The 15,222-nt window shown below is 44.0% G+C and overlaps 1 protein-coding gene across 43 annotated transcripts in view; it reads left to right on the plus strand.

The window, feature by feature from the left end:
• The window catches only part of MAGI1 (membrane associated guanylate kinase, WW and PDZ domain containing 1), a 324,072-nt gene that overhangs the window by 236,593 nt on the left and 72,257 nt on the right, over positions 1–15,222 (plus strand). For all 43 annotated transcript variants that reach the window (XM_080605680.1, XM_080605687.1, XM_080605681.1 and 40 more), the window contains one exon: positions 12,093–12,299. In XM_080605680.1, coding sequence (XP_080461806.1) covers positions 12,093–12,299 — 207 coding nt within the window. The remainder of the gene's footprint in view (positions 1–12,092; positions 12,300–15,222) is intronic.

A 15,222-nucleotide genomic window follows, 5' to 3' on the forward strand; every position in this document is an offset into this window, starting at 1 on the left:
AAGTAGCCATGGTAGGATGTCTGATTTGCATCACCCGTGCTCAAGTTAACCAGCTACAGTTAAGACCTTGTTTTCTGTCTTTGCGTTCCATTTCCATTTGTTGTCTGTACGCAGAGAGAGGGAATTTCAATATTGCTGTGTTTTGTCTTTTCCCACCGAGTTAACTACCTCAGAAGATTAACATCAGTAGGCCAGGAGGATCTAAGATGAAATCTGGTAACAAAATATTGAGGGAAGGCAGCGTGGCAGTGAATGAAAATGCATCTTTCCTTTGTGTCCCCTATAACCTATCTCTCTGTTAGCTTTTTCTTCCCTCCTGCTGTCTCTCTTTTCCTTCCGGCCTTTTTGTCTTTTTCCCTATGTACACATCCTTCATCACCCAAATGTGTCTCAGGATGCAACTACGTGGTGCACTGCTTTTGGCCTTTTCTTCTTCTTTATTCTTGGATAATTACTTCTAAGCCGAGACATTGTGTTGATTCTTTTGACAGCGCAGCTTTACAAACAACAGCATTGAGACAGCCAAGGGGGCACTGAAATGTCACTAGGGTGAGGGAAGGAAAAAGATGGCTTTGCCTCCCAAGAAAATGCGAGGCAAATTGGCCAAATTTAGCTACACAATAGGATTTGTATACCTAAAGATGCAATCTCTATCTCCTTTAAATTGAAAACTACTTTTGGTTGTGTTGTTTCCATCTACCCCCCGACTGAGAACAGTCAGATGCATCTCTTGGGAAGCTAATGAAAATCATAGAAACAAAAAAAACATCTTACAGGTTTGAAAGTCCTTCCCGTGCACTTCAGCTCATGCATGTCGTTTGCAAGAAGTGAAATGGGTCTTGTCATAACTAGGAGTTGAAAAACCCTTCTTGCAGCCAGTAACAAGATACATGGATTATGTTTTACGATGTGAACTACACACCAATAGCTGATATTCTTTGAAAAGTAGTTATCAAATATGAACAAAAAAGATTGGGACATGTGGTTTTGTTTTTTGAGCTCTAAAAATAAAGTTCTGAAACACTGTTTAGCCTACTTCTTTAAAAACTCTCTTATAAGGTCACCTTTAAACCTTGCACTTAATCCCAACTACAGACAATTGCGGTGTCAAACCTGGTTTACGTGAAGATGCTAAATGCATTATTTGGTTTCGCTCTTCCACCTCTCTGAGCTGATTAGCCCTATCAGCACCAACACTAAGGTTCCAGAAGCAGCACTTCTCCAAAATCAGTTTTTTTCCTCTCCGTGTTTCTAATTATAACACTAAATTAGTTTTCTTTGTTGTGGTGCTTGAAATAGATGGGCTGAACTGCCTTGCCATTGCTTCCTGATCATATTCGTTCTGGTGACCTTTCCACTTGGAAAGACAAAATGGGTAACTGGCTGTAAGCTGGCTCCTGGGAGATGCTGGGCATTAGCTTTCAGGGAATGCTGTACCCATCTGGGACAGTGATAGCATGGTCGTTTCATTGCTTATGTGATTATATGCTTTAGCAGCTAAACAATTTAGATTTCATGGTTAGCTATTTTGAGTTGCTGCATATGAGGTTGACTTCCCTAAGTCTAATGGGTATTTCATTTCGGTGGGTGATAGAAGTGTCAACTTGGAGGGACTAACTTGTCCGAAGTGCTGAGAAGCTTCTTTCCCCGTTGACATCAGGGATGCTGATGCTTAGTGTTTCTGGAGAACTGGCCCATGAGGGAAAAATCAGTTAGAATAAAGAAAATAATAACAACGTGTGTATACACATATGCATCAAGACACATCAATATTTGATAGTAATGTGAAATAAATAAAGTTCATTTTTCACTTACAGCTTCAGGAAATGATTTTGCTCTCTTCTGAGATTTCTTTAATGGCTTCGTTGTCCTTTTTTTTTTTTTTTGGAAATCTTATTTTACGAGAGTATTGATCAAAACAGTTTTGATCTTGATTAGATCTTAGAATATGGCGTGGTTAAGACTCAAGCTGCAACCACCAGCAATTTTGCTTTACTAATAATAATAATAAAAAAATCTCCCCCAAAATGAAGGCCACTAAGTTAGAATTCTAATGTCCAGGTTTTCTTCAGTACCCAGCTTTGTAGCCCTAGATTATTTTAATTTTCATTTGTTCTATGCTGCATTTTGCCTTTTTTTTTTTTCTTTAATGCACCACCGTGGTGAAGTTGATTGTATTTTTGACCCTCCCAGTGACAGTTTATTCTAAACCAGAGGGATAGAACTTATCAAAAGGAAATACTCTCCTGTTTCTCTCCAGAGAACAATAAAATAATACCTTTAATGCATGGCTTTTAATATTAGTAATGCTACTTACTGTACTGAGCCGAACTCCAGCAACTGCAGGGATAGGGTTGCGTTCAGTTACAGTGCAATTTGGTGATTTAGAGATGAAGCAAGGGCAAAGCCATGAAATGGAGAGCGGTGATGTTGAATAGGCAAATTCTGCTTCATGACCTAACCCAGGTTTGGTGGGGCTGGAGGAACAAACGGGCTTGTAAGTAGCTCCTGATGCCACAGTAAGGTAGAAGCATTTCACACCTCTTGAGGAGCTCCTGCTCTTCGTGGTGCTGGGAGCAGAGGCTGAGGTCTCTGTGTCTGCATGTGATGACGGGTGGGAGTTGGATGTAGTCGTGTTCTTTATTTCTCTGCTACATTTCAGCAGCTGGAGAGGAAGTGTGACTTAAACAATCAAGGCTACGTTTTGACATTGCCAGATGGCATTCATTTGCCTTTTGAAGGCATAAAGCCACGCAGAAACCAGCACTATCATTGGGAAAAACCTTGCAGGAGGTGTAACAAAAGCATTTAATAGTTACTGAAGAGAACTTCTGGGGAGAAAGAATAGAAAACAGGGAGCTTTCAGAGCAGGGGTAAAATGCAGGACTTTGATGCTGATACGGATGCTATTGATTTGGAAGGAATAAAGAACAAGCAGAAGAGAACAGCTGGAAACCACAAAATAGTCGGAGAGTGTATCAGGTTTTGAAAGTGCTCTAATTGCAAAGAGAAACTGCAAGCTGAAGGGGACAAAAAAGGTGTTGCCTACCCACTGGGCTGCATAATATCAGTAGTATTTCTTCTGGTGCACTGCAAATGTGTTCCTCAGGGCAGTTTTTGATTCACGTCCCTGTAAATGCAGAGCAGGCACGGCAGCCTCTTCTCTGACCACCACCGTGGTGTGTTCTTCACCCAAAATGCTCCTAAAATCATAATCACTTGGGGGGGGGGGGGGGGGGGCGGGGAGGGAGTGAATTTGAAAACCTTAATTCCTGAGGTTTTCAGATCCAGTTTTAAGATGCTGCTAGAAACATCTGCTTTTTTCCTTTATGAAAGCCCCATTTTGATTGCATGGAGATGAAATCCTGGAAGATGTGCCCAAAGCCGTGATGTTGCACCAGTATTGGTCATTTCTGCACCACCCGAGTGCTGGTGAAGCTGCACGTGACGTGCTCGAGCCAGCTGGTAACTCCCCTTGACGATATTCATTACGCAGAAAAAATCTTTTTAGACTGCACATTACCTGGGCCTTCTGGTGAATGGGAAACCAAGATAATTGTAATCTTGGGCATTTATTGACTGATCCTTCGGGGCATAAAATACTGATGGATGCACGGCAGTAATTGTGTAGGCTACTAATTATTTGGCAATTACTTCTGCATTTGAACTGCGGGCTCTCCCAGGGCCCCCAAGGGAACGCTGCTTTGAGCGGAGACACAGCTTCTAGGTTTTATTCCCATTTCTTCCCCAGCCTGCCGAGTAGCCGAATCAGGTAACAGCTCTATACTTCAGGTTACCGGCTTGGAGAATATTAAAACAACACTTACTTCTCTCCTCATTAATATTTCAGCGGCTGTCCTGTGCCTGCAGTTATCTCGTGTTACAGACAGAAGAGAGGCGGTGGAAGCAATGGCATTTGGGAATTTGGGAGCTTGGAGCGAGATGTTACAGGGGAGGTGGGCGCTGTGCAGAGACACACGGGGACATAGGCGTGGTGGCCGAATTTTGAATGGGGATAGCCGCATCTCTGGGGTCTGGAGAGGCTGAATTAATGAATGCCTGCCCAGCACTTAGCGATCCTCAAAAGAAAAAGTGCTGCACTTTATAACGTGTGAAGGGTTATTACATTATGGAGTATTATTGTCAAGGCATCATCTTTCATTCTCAGGACAAGCGTTATGTGATTGCCAAGAGAAGTAATAAGTAATCTGCATTAGCCTCATGACTAAGATGTAATGGGGTGACTTGCGAACGTTTTTAAAGTGTATAAAACTAGCTACTGTAGACAGGGTCTCCGATCGTGGTACTTAATGAGTGTAATAAATTACCTTAACAGAGCAGTTAGAATTTCAGCGGAAGCAGAGAGGTGTACTCAGCAACATGCTTCAAATCAAGATGCCTTTGGCCTGATAGATCTGATGGGCAAGCTCTCCTTGGGTTTCCCCGCAGCAGCGCTGCTCCCCCAGCTGCCTTCCCAAAACGGCTGGGTTTTCTCTGCCGTTTTTCTGGTGTCTTTGCAGCCCGTGGGTCTTGCCAACTCGGTACAGCCTTGAAACGAGCACTGCATCCGCGGTGTGCAGAACCTGAGAAGATTGGGCGAGGAGGGCTGGCAGATGCTGGGGATGCCCATGCAGCGGAACAACATGTTCCGCTTAATGAGATAAGATCTGCTTATTAATGTCTCCATCCTGCAGATTGACTCAATAAATCATAATGGCTCCTTCAGCACCGTTACCATGTATCACGTCGAATTCCCACTTACGAGCAAGCATCTGTGCACTGCAGAAAGATGCCTTTCTTACCTTTGGCGTTACGCCTTGCTTTCTTCTTCTTTTTTAAACTGCTAGTGAGAATCAAAAGTCTACATTTTTGTCTGGGCCCGATTATCAGCATTAAACATGAGCGCAGCTATACTGAATTGTCATCGGATAACAATGCTTCGTTCTACAAACAGCTGAAGTCGTAGCTGAGTAACTCTTTCTCTCTAAAAGCAAATATTCAAATCTCTGATAGGGCTTTAGAGTGGTTTCGAACTTCCTATGGAAATTCTGTGTGGCTTCTCTCTGTGCACTTGTGGTAGGAAGTTTTCCAATAATTTTTCTGAAATTATTCATCGGCAGCCCTGCTTTTTACTCTTTCTTGATATATCTTAAAACACAGGCCTCAGGGGCAGAGGTTGTTCCCAAACACCTGTGACAAAAAGGGTATGGCGCATCGGTTGCTTTTTGTGTTAAGTTAGAGTCAGGTTATTTTAAGCTATTTACTCTTTAACCATAATCTGATGCGTTGATTAATGAAGGCTGTTTGCAGAAGACTGTTGATAGATGGCAGCCAGGCACATTTCGGCATTGTTTCTTGGGACTGTATGTTCTCAGGACTGTCTCTGGAGCTGGCTGCACCTCTGGGGTAGGTGGCATCCAGCTGCCTTTGCAGCTGAGCAGCCCTTCTGTGCCAGGAGACAGCCCAGCCTCCTCGATTCGCAGCATCCCCCTGCCGCTGCAGAGCTCTCCCCGTGCTGCAAGCTGCAAGGCACGCCTCTGCCTTCCGGAGGGGCGAGGTGCTAACGGGACACATCCTCTGCGGGGGGGGATGCACATAAACATACAAGCATTTGCAAGAAGAAGGGTTGCATGTTGCAATGGCTCAGCGTGGCATTTTCTTCATTCCTACGTCCTTGTGCTAGGCAGGGTGTGTGCCAGCCACTTCTGTGTTCTCTGGGTGTACCATGCACAAGCACACACTTACTCGTGTTCCCTACGATTTTTTTAAATCTATTTGCATGTATATACAGCAGAAGCTCTGATATAGCTGAACTCAGGAAGCACCCCGAGCTTCCACATCCGTCTCATGCCCCGTACCACCAATACCTTCCAGCTTATGTGTTACTGGAAGTGTCTTTGCTTTGTTTTGGCTCGTTAGAAATTTTTCATGCATTAAATGTGCTTGGACAGAGCTTCACGTGAGTACTAATGGTAACATGTGGCAATGCCTAGCGATACCTAAACACAGGGAAAATTAAAATAAACGAGACCGATCGGATCTGTAGGTGACTTTCTGCCATGCTGTCATCGCCTGTAAGGCACTCACTGTAGTATGTGTTAGATATCGAGCAGAAATTGAAATGTGCCCATTGTAGTATTTTTACTAACTTAACAAGAAATCCAGACTGATCTTCCAGTTAACCTCACCATTAATAACTGCAAAAATTGGCAGAGAATCTGCTAGTTTGAGCAAATTGGATTTGCATATATTGTAGGCTAATTTCTCCGAGATCCTCCACTGTCTGTGTTTTGCTTCCAATCCAGATGCTGTATCCAAGGCCTCCTCCTGGTTGCCTGGATACTCTGAATTTCCTCGAGGCAATTGCTAATCAATGTGCAGTTGCAGCTAGGTGAATCCTGCAGACAGCAGCCAGATCTGTCATCTAAATGTGGAAATCTGTAGCAGAATATGATCTGGAAGGAGAACAGACAAAACACAGTAGCAGGAGCCCTGCTCCCAGGAATCAATTCATCCTGTGCTAATCAGACACAAGCACTCTTGCTGGGTTAGATGAGCAGAGGCTCTTCTGCTAAAATTAAGGGTCAATTGCTTTGGTTCTTGTACGGCACAGAGAAGAGGAGCTGCCTCTCAGAAAAGAAAACAATTACATTAATAATTACATTTAAAGTCTTCATGTCCAGGCCTTGCTTAATTTTATTGCTTATCTCCAAGTCCCTTTCCCCAAATACGCATTTGCATGAACGCAGTTTGCTGCAAACTGCTTCTTAAAACATGAGCTGTTAATGGAGTCCTCGGTAACTCCTTTGAAGATCAGATGCACTTCTTGTGGACGCAGGGTCCTCTACGCTACACAGAGGCTTTCGAGTGTCTTGGTTTTTTTTGTTTGTTTGTTTTATAATTGCAAAATTATGCCTCGCAGCAGGCATCAGTAAATTCAGGACCGCAAGAACTCCGCTCTGTACTTTCCTGAGACAAACGCGCTTCCAGTCCTAAATCTCTTTGCAACAGAAAATCAAGACAAATTGCCCTCTCCCCAAAAGGAGAATAGCTACAGCAAAACCAACACTTAGAGATTAAAGTGCCTGAAATGTAAGGTCTGGGACCACGTTCCTCGGTTGGTGTTGTACCATGAGGACTAATGCTTGGCCTTGTGCTTGACCTTGCGCACAGCTCCTCTGCCTTCCGGCACATCTCCGTGTCGGCTCTGCTGCCCTGTCCTCACCCCAGCTGCCTCTGTGGTCTCATCTTGCCTCTCTGCAAGGTGAAACACCTGATTTCCTGTGCATTCAGTTTTAGACTCTTTTAGATCTGCATGTGTCTTCTTGCACATTTCACCCCATTCCAAAAGCAACGTTTTGGATGGACGGAGTCCCGCTAACTGTATTTGAATTGAATGCTAATAGGCAGCAGTTCTTAGGAATTGGATTCAGTTATTTTAACTTAAAAATGCACCAATTAGCTGTCCTTATGAATTACATTTCAAATTCCAAGTCAAGTAAACAACTTAGGCTTGTATGTGAATTTATTGCCCTTCAGGGAAGCATTTAATATTTTTTTAAATTATTATTGTGAAACATAAGACAAATTTTTCATTACCACTAGGTTTCCAAAACTTAACAAACAAACAAAAACCACGGTGTCTCTGGGCTGACGGTATTACTTTAATTCATAAGCTGCAGGACAGGATCGGAGCTGCTGTAGATCGCTTTCATTGATTATGAACACTGCTTGAACTGGCAGAGCAAGAAGTGTTCTGATGATGAGAACTTGTCGTCTTGTTGTGATTAGCTGTTACCGAAGCCTAATTACTGCGCGTGATGCTAAAACGTGTAAGCTGCCGACACTTAGAGATAAGGAGATGAAAAGAAATCAGCTCCTTCCAAATAGCTATTGTGTTTTCCTCGTTATTATCGGTAGTTTTGTGTGCTCTCCTGAGTGGTGCTTTGGAGGACCTGGACTAAGTCACGGTTTTGGCTGCAAAAGCTGCCATCAGACTTCAGCTGTGGATAAATCTGTTTCATGCACCAGGGGACTGAATAAAATAAGGGTTAGTGAAAGGTGCTGACGAGGAGTTCAGTTAATAGCATGTGCATCTGCTGAGGGAGTGTATTATTAGCTATTATTTCAGTTACTGTAGGCAGGATCCAAACGTGGATGAGAGAAAGGCTTAGGAGCCCCATTCCCATAGGAATCAGACCTGGGAAAGTTCCTGGCATCCCAGGTGCTTCAGAACTGGCATTTCCACGGGAAGGGAGAGCTTTTCCCGTTCCTCTTCGCCCAGGAGCTGAGCTGCTCTTTTCCAGCCTTGAGGCATCCCGTTAGGGGCACCAGGGGGGAGCCCAGCACCCGGGCAGTCCTGCCACAACTTCTGCGCGGAGTTTTGGGAATGTTTTGGGATCCTCTGGGCTGACAGATGCTTGTGTATGCGCATGTAACATGCTGTTAATAATTAGAGCTGATTGGATATTCAGTACAAATTACACTGGCTATGAAGTTAGCCCCTTCTGTAGGCTTACAAGTGGCTCACAAAGCACTGTTAAAGCATATTTTTAAATATATGTTTTTTCGTAAACATTGACAGATTTAATTTGAGCAAATGATGTCAAGTCTGAGCGCTTAAAAACTCTTCCTGGGCTGTTTGCTGTCAGTTGTTAATGGCGCACGTTTGGATTTCTGAGTCACAGGGTAAATATTTTCTCTTTATAATTTGTAGGATTAAACACGAGTTTTGATGATGATTTTAAGTGCCAGTCCCTCCTACTGGTGTGTCTGCCCCCGAGCCCAGGCCCGCGTGCTGCGCCTTCCAAATGAGCTGCTTAGCAAAGAGAAGTAGGTCTGACTGCACCCAGCAGACACAAGGCAAAGAGAATATTTCCATTTTCTCACTCTCTGCCACCTGGAAGCTGCGTTGGAGCTTTCTTTTGCACCTCGTCATCGTGGGTTGTGTGGTGTGCCAAGCCTGGATCTCCTCGTGGGAATCTGAGGGAAGAGCTGTGATTTTTTTCACTGTTGACTCAGGCTGAATCTGCCTCCCGTGGAGGGAAAAGCAAAGTTCAGCCCCGGTGGCTGCATTTCCCATACCCTGCAAAACAAAACCCACGCGTGCACACCCTTTCTCAGTTTCCAGTTCATATTTACTCTTTGTATGCCTTCATATATATTTGTAGGGATCCCCTAGCACAGCACACAGCCTTTGTATGAAATAATAATTCACTAATAGTGATACCAACAGCCATGGCGGGTTTGAAAAGTGACTGGTGATTTCGGAATAAGCAAATCTGAAATACTTTGAAGAAGCCTGTTTTTGTGTTGAGGAACAGCTCTCCATGTACTGGTAGGAAGCCCAGCATTGCCCGTTACTAGAGGATCTGAAAATGAGCAAACTCAAAGATACTGGTCTGTAATTGGAGGAGTGATGGTAACATCTGCGCTATGTTTTTGTCCAGGAGAAATAAAAATCCACATTAACAACATCTACATACCCTCTTCAGTCACTTTATTGCATCCATTGCGGAAGGATGTAATCATTTACAACAGACCTGAAGTAAATTTTGTCCAAAATAGTGGTGTTCAGTGCCATAAATAAAAGCCGTTCTCATGTTCCTTGTGCACACATAGATCTGTGGGCTTAGCAGTTAACATCCTTAGAAAACACACCTACTTTTTGAAAAAGCAAAAGCAAACAAAAAAGTAGCAGCATTTGTCTGGAGAAATGCCTGGGAGGATAGGAGTGGAGCAGGGTAAATTCTTTTTTCTTCCCACCTACCTTTGTATTTTTCCTTTTGCTTTCTTTCTCCCCCGTTCCTCCTTTTTCTTTTCTTTTTTTTTTATGAAATAGTTTTGCAGTATGTAGAGCATAAGAATCATTTCTCTAGCACAGACTGCAACCTGCTTTAGTAGCCTCCATCCCCATTAGAGACTTTCCAGAAGAAGTAATTTCCTCCTCCCTATAAATTATGCAACAGCGTGCATTTAAGATTCTGAAATGACGAACGGAAGATGAAAGCGGTGTGCGCAGTGTCGCTGCTCCTACGGAGCCGAACCCACGCCGCTGTACACAGGCTGGAACGCGCCTTGTTAAGACAAACCTGCACGTGGTGCTGCCCGGCTGCTCGGGCTGTGAAAGCACGGAGCGAGGAGATGCACGACTCCTCCAGCCTCGGCTCTGTAGGACTTTTTCCTCCCCTCGGAAGGCAACAACTGGGGAAGGCAGCAACGTGTGCCCAACGTGGCCTTCCCCAGCTGGGCTCTGCCAGCCTGGGCTGGGTGCTTCCCCGTCTCCCTTTCTCCAGGTGTATCGGGAGACTTTCCAGAGCTGCGCTTTGAGATCTGCGAGTGCTGGGATGTGCACAATCCCCATGGCCTTATCCCGAAGCAGGCAACTCCCACAGCTTTGGGGTTGTTAGGGACTTCGAGGCTCAGACAGGAAAGGCAGTTGAGTGGGCTGAGCAGGAGTAGAGAGAACCGTGGAGCGCGTTGGGTGAGCTGGAACTGCTCCGCGCAGCGCTGGGTGGGTCCGTGCAAACTGCTTGGCTGGCGTTACCCTGCGCTGTATCGCAGAGTACGAACGGTGAGGCTGGCTGCTGCAACAAAAATACACGCGCGGATGTAAAGAGTAAATGAAATAATCTTTTTTTAGCACAGGTGAGGTTTTAAAGTGCCCTTGCGTAATGTGCCTTTGGCATGTGGTTTCCATCTAGTGTAACAGGAGTAATAAAGGGACGTGTGCATTTTCTGGGGAATGGACATTTAATATCTTATGTAATTACGTGCTGAAAAATTGAAAAATAATGCTGTCGTGTTGTGCGTAACCTATGGAGATAGATGAGGAATGTAAATAAACGTACCTGTGTATTTGAAAGAAGAATCTTGTACTGCTGTAATAGCAGTGTGGGTTTATATGCAGCTAGATTGGAAGGCAGATTTTAATATTGTGGCATGCCAGAGAGCCTGGGGAGGATATTTAAGTCCACCTTTGGAATCCAAAGGTGGCAAATAAAAAAATAATTATAATTAATGGATGGGAAGATTTGGGAAATTGCGTATGAACTGCCGTATGTCCCAGATCTCTGTGCAAAAAGTGTCCGTCCATCAGAGGAGGAAGAAGCGCCTTGCAGTAGGGCCGGGACTTCTGTATCTCCCAGTGCTGCCGGAGGCGATTCCGGACCTGAGCTTCCTCTGGAGCATCCCAGGGTCGAGCACTGCTGGGCTGTTCGAGGCGAAGCGAACCAACCAGTGAAACATTCCCTTGTTGTTCCGGTCTCGGTGGACCTGTATGTCTTGTGTATTTCTCCCACTGTCACTTAAAATGACAACGAAGTACCCGAGTGCTCTGAACTGCTCACGTCGCCTCTGGTGACAGCTGCCAGCAGCCGTGTGTTGGCACAACTGTGGTGCGTCTTTGTCCCTCCCGGTTTTGCTTTAAGGTCTTCACTTCTACCCAAGTTTTTAAGGTCTTCACTTCTACCCAAGTTGACCCAACCGCGGAATTTCCCCTTTGAAGAAAGCAGTGCCACGCGGTGCCTTTCCTTTTCTCTCCTTTGACAAAGTTTTCCTTTAGACAGAGACTGGGTTTTGTTTTTAAATGCAACATCCGCCCTAAAAGAACCTGTGTATTAAGGCAGGCTATCGAGCCTTTCATCACTTCACTGGGTGATAGCAGTCATGAATTTTTTATTTTCTGCAGGGCTCACTCCAGATCTGCCACAGCATTGTGTGGGTGCACACATGGAAAAAGGCTACTAATTGAAATTCAGATGTAATGAGATGAAGTTTGGTATTCACCACGGCTGCCTTTTGTTTTAGCCCTTGTACGCTCAGTGCACCTAAACAATGCAACCATTGCTTCTCCTTTTAGATTCAACAAGAATAACTTAAAAGGCAAGAAATATTTCCGTGTCCACTCCAGAGATCCGGAGATGAAATATGCCCTTAAAAAAATGGGAACGGCGTGCGTCAGTTTATCTATTTGTTTATTTACTACTGGGGTGGGACAGAGATTTTGATGGAATTGAAAATAAAATAAGATAGAAATCTTGCTGCTTTAAATCGTTCCCTTTTGAAGATGCAAATGTGTTTCTATTGCCTAGGTAACTATTATGGAACGCCCAAGCCTCCCAGCCAGCCCCTCAGTGGGAAAGTGACTTCCACCGATGCTCTGCAAAACCTGCAGTCTGGCTCCAAGCAGTCGACTCCAAAGCGAACCAAGTCTTACAATGATATGCAAAATGCTGGCATAGTGCACACAGAGAATGAGGAAGAGGATGATGTACCTGAAATGAGCAGTAGCTTCACAGGTAAAACAAAAATACCGCAGTCCATCAGTTAGGACACACGGGGAAGGTTTATGGAGGGGGATTTTATGTGGTTTTATTTTATTTTGGTTTTGTTTATTTTGTTTTAATTTACCTTATTTTTTTTTATTTGTATGTTTGCTTGTTTTTAATGGGTTTGCTGCAGAGCTGTCAATTTTGGAAGGAACTGGCCAGTGTTACCTGTATGGCAGGTGTCCAGGTGTGAACGCTCACATCCACAGTTGTGATTTCTGAAATGGCCTTTGCGGTACGGGGCTGGATGAGAAAAAGTGGGGAAAACCTCACATCCATTAGTTACCTTTTATTTTGTTTTATTTTGTTTTCGTTTGTTGCTGGATAGCTGTTGGTAGCGATGGATAGAATTTGAGAAGGTGTATGAAGGAAATTTATGTTTGGTTTGTTTGTTTGTTTTCCTTCCTGGGAGGTATTTTACTTTGCAGCATCGAATTTTGAAGTCCTCAAGCATAGGAAACTGTTAGGTCTCTGAATAGACTTCTTTAACTGTGGATGATAGTTGAGATTTTTTTTTAAAGATGTTATCTAGTACTGTGCAGTTTGATCATTAATGACACATCCATATTCTTTCAGAAACTGTCCATTGAATGCAGTCAGCCAGATTCTGCTTTCAGTTACTCCAGTGTAGATTTCAATTACTCTGTTGAACCAAATGACAAGTTTAAGTATAGAAAGATGAAATGATGTCTGGTAGAAATTAAAGGTAACACTTGTCAATCCCTTTATATTCTGAGTTAATCATTCTGCTACTTGCAAACGTAGAGGTTTTTCTTAAAAAGAAGCGTGTAATGACTTCTGATGTCAAGGAACATGTCATCATTTTGAACATCACTTTGTGGACAGTCAGCTTGAAATGTAAGGGTCCCACTGGAAATCAGGAACTTTCTGAGTTGAAACGATCTTGAATACTACACGAGGTGTACTCGTCTACATTGTAAATTAGCCCAGAACTTCATTTCTGTCTGTAGCTTTGTCAGCTAGTTTTCGGTACAACCTCAGCCAAGGTCAGAAAGTTTAAGGAAGAGCTGACCTGTAGTTGAGCTCCAGTCATTAAAACCAGTATGAAATGGCTCAAGCAGGGTGCATATGAAATTAATCAGTGCTGCTTCCAGAATACATTGCTGTCCTGTCCACTTCCTTGCACCTACAGATGCCCACTGCATTTGATTACAGGTCCTCTTCTCCGAGGTACCTACGAGCAAACTGAGGGCTGCTTGCTGTGGAAGTGGGGTCTGAAGCATGGGTGCAAGCTCTGTGTTTCCGAAGGTCTTGTGTCCTGCTGTGTCCTGCTGAACACAGATCTCAATCCTGTTGTGGCTCTGGTCACTTCCTACCTCCGTAATTTTTCTTCCCAGTTTTGAATGAGTCACAGGAGCTATCATGCCAGTTCCTACTAACCAGAGTCCTGGCTCTGACGTCTTGTAGAGCTTGGAAAGGATTTAGGCTGAGATGTAGTTTTGCACCTCTCAAGGCCAAACTCTCAAATGGTTTTGGGGCTTGTACTCTGCTTGGCTGTTACCCGTTATGTTTTTTCAACCCAAATCACTCGTGGCTGCCCTAATCCCTCCCAGGCTAGGAGTTTCCATCTCTGCCTACCAGCTCCTTTACAGTTTTTCACCGGAGGGTAATTTCACTGGAGGGTAAAATAAAAATGAGCTACCTCAGCTCCTGTCACAGGATCTGATTTTGAGAGGAGGCTGGTGGGAGATGCTGTTTGACCTCCTTTCGGCCCATCTCAGCGCGTTGCCCCTGAACTGACTGTAGCATCATTTATTTTCCTTGTTTTCCTTCACAAGATGAAATGCTGGAAGATGCAGCTCATTCGTCACAATGTTATCACACCCTGGCCCCTTGCCTCCATGAAATGAGCACAGAATCAAGAAAAGAGAATTATTTCTCCTATACCAAAATGATTCCTTATGCTTATTTCATGTGTATGTGTGCTAGCCATATTAAAATGCTCCCACTTCGTTAGAAGACCTCTCAGTGACTTGTGTTTTTCAGGCTTTGGCATGTTTACACTCACAGTCTTAAGCTGGTGATGATTCATTCATGCTTTTTTTTTTTTATCTTGTCAGCTTCTACCTTAAAATATTGAACAACAGGAAGGCTAGAAAGCAGGCGTCTGAGGGTACGGGTACAGTCTAGGTCTTTTTCTTCCATATTCTTCCAGCTTATTATTTTCAGTATCTTGTCTTTTCGCCAAGGCAGCACACGGAGTAGAAACAGTGCAGGAGCTGCTGCTAATGGTCCCCCCAAAAAACAAGGCTGGGGGCTTTGAGTTGAGGTCAGGTCTCCTGTCTGGAGAGCACAAGAGAGGTCTTGGCTATCAGTTCTTTTGGTCCCACTGCTTGGGGACTTGGCAGCGTGACACCGATCTCGTGCTCAGCGCCTGTTGCCCCTGGGCTGTACTGCAGACTGGTGGTCTCAGGGGATTTGGAAGGATTGCCACTGTTTTTTGACACCTTCAAGGGATGAACAGAAAAAAACTTTGCTAAACGTGGGTAATTTTGGATTTTTTTTTCTGTTGTTGCCAAAGTTTGTTTGTGAAGGAGTTAGGAGAACAGACCTGGCTTGTGGGAGTATTTACTGTGGTTAGGGATAGAGGGAATGGTCAGCACTGTTTCATGTATATAGCTCAAAACGGCATGGATATAAGCATGAAAAATATTTCTGTAAAGGGAGGAGGGCCAAATACATCATAAAATACTCCTGAGTGACTTTGGCTGGATGGATATAGTGAAGAACCATGTAATGAACCTCTCTAGACAGTCAGAACAGGCACTTTTGAACAACATGGGGACGCACGGTGTGGTGCTGACATCCATTTTAATTTTTTTAAGAAACGCACAGAAGAAATTCACCATTATCTTGTTGGCTTTGAGCTTCA

Source organism: Anser brachyrhynchus (assembly GCF_964034855.1).
Source record: "Anser brachyrhynchus genome assembly, chromosome: 10".
Classification (NCBI taxonomy): Eukaryota; Metazoa; Chordata; class Aves; order Anseriformes; family Anatidae; genus Anser; species Anser brachyrhynchus.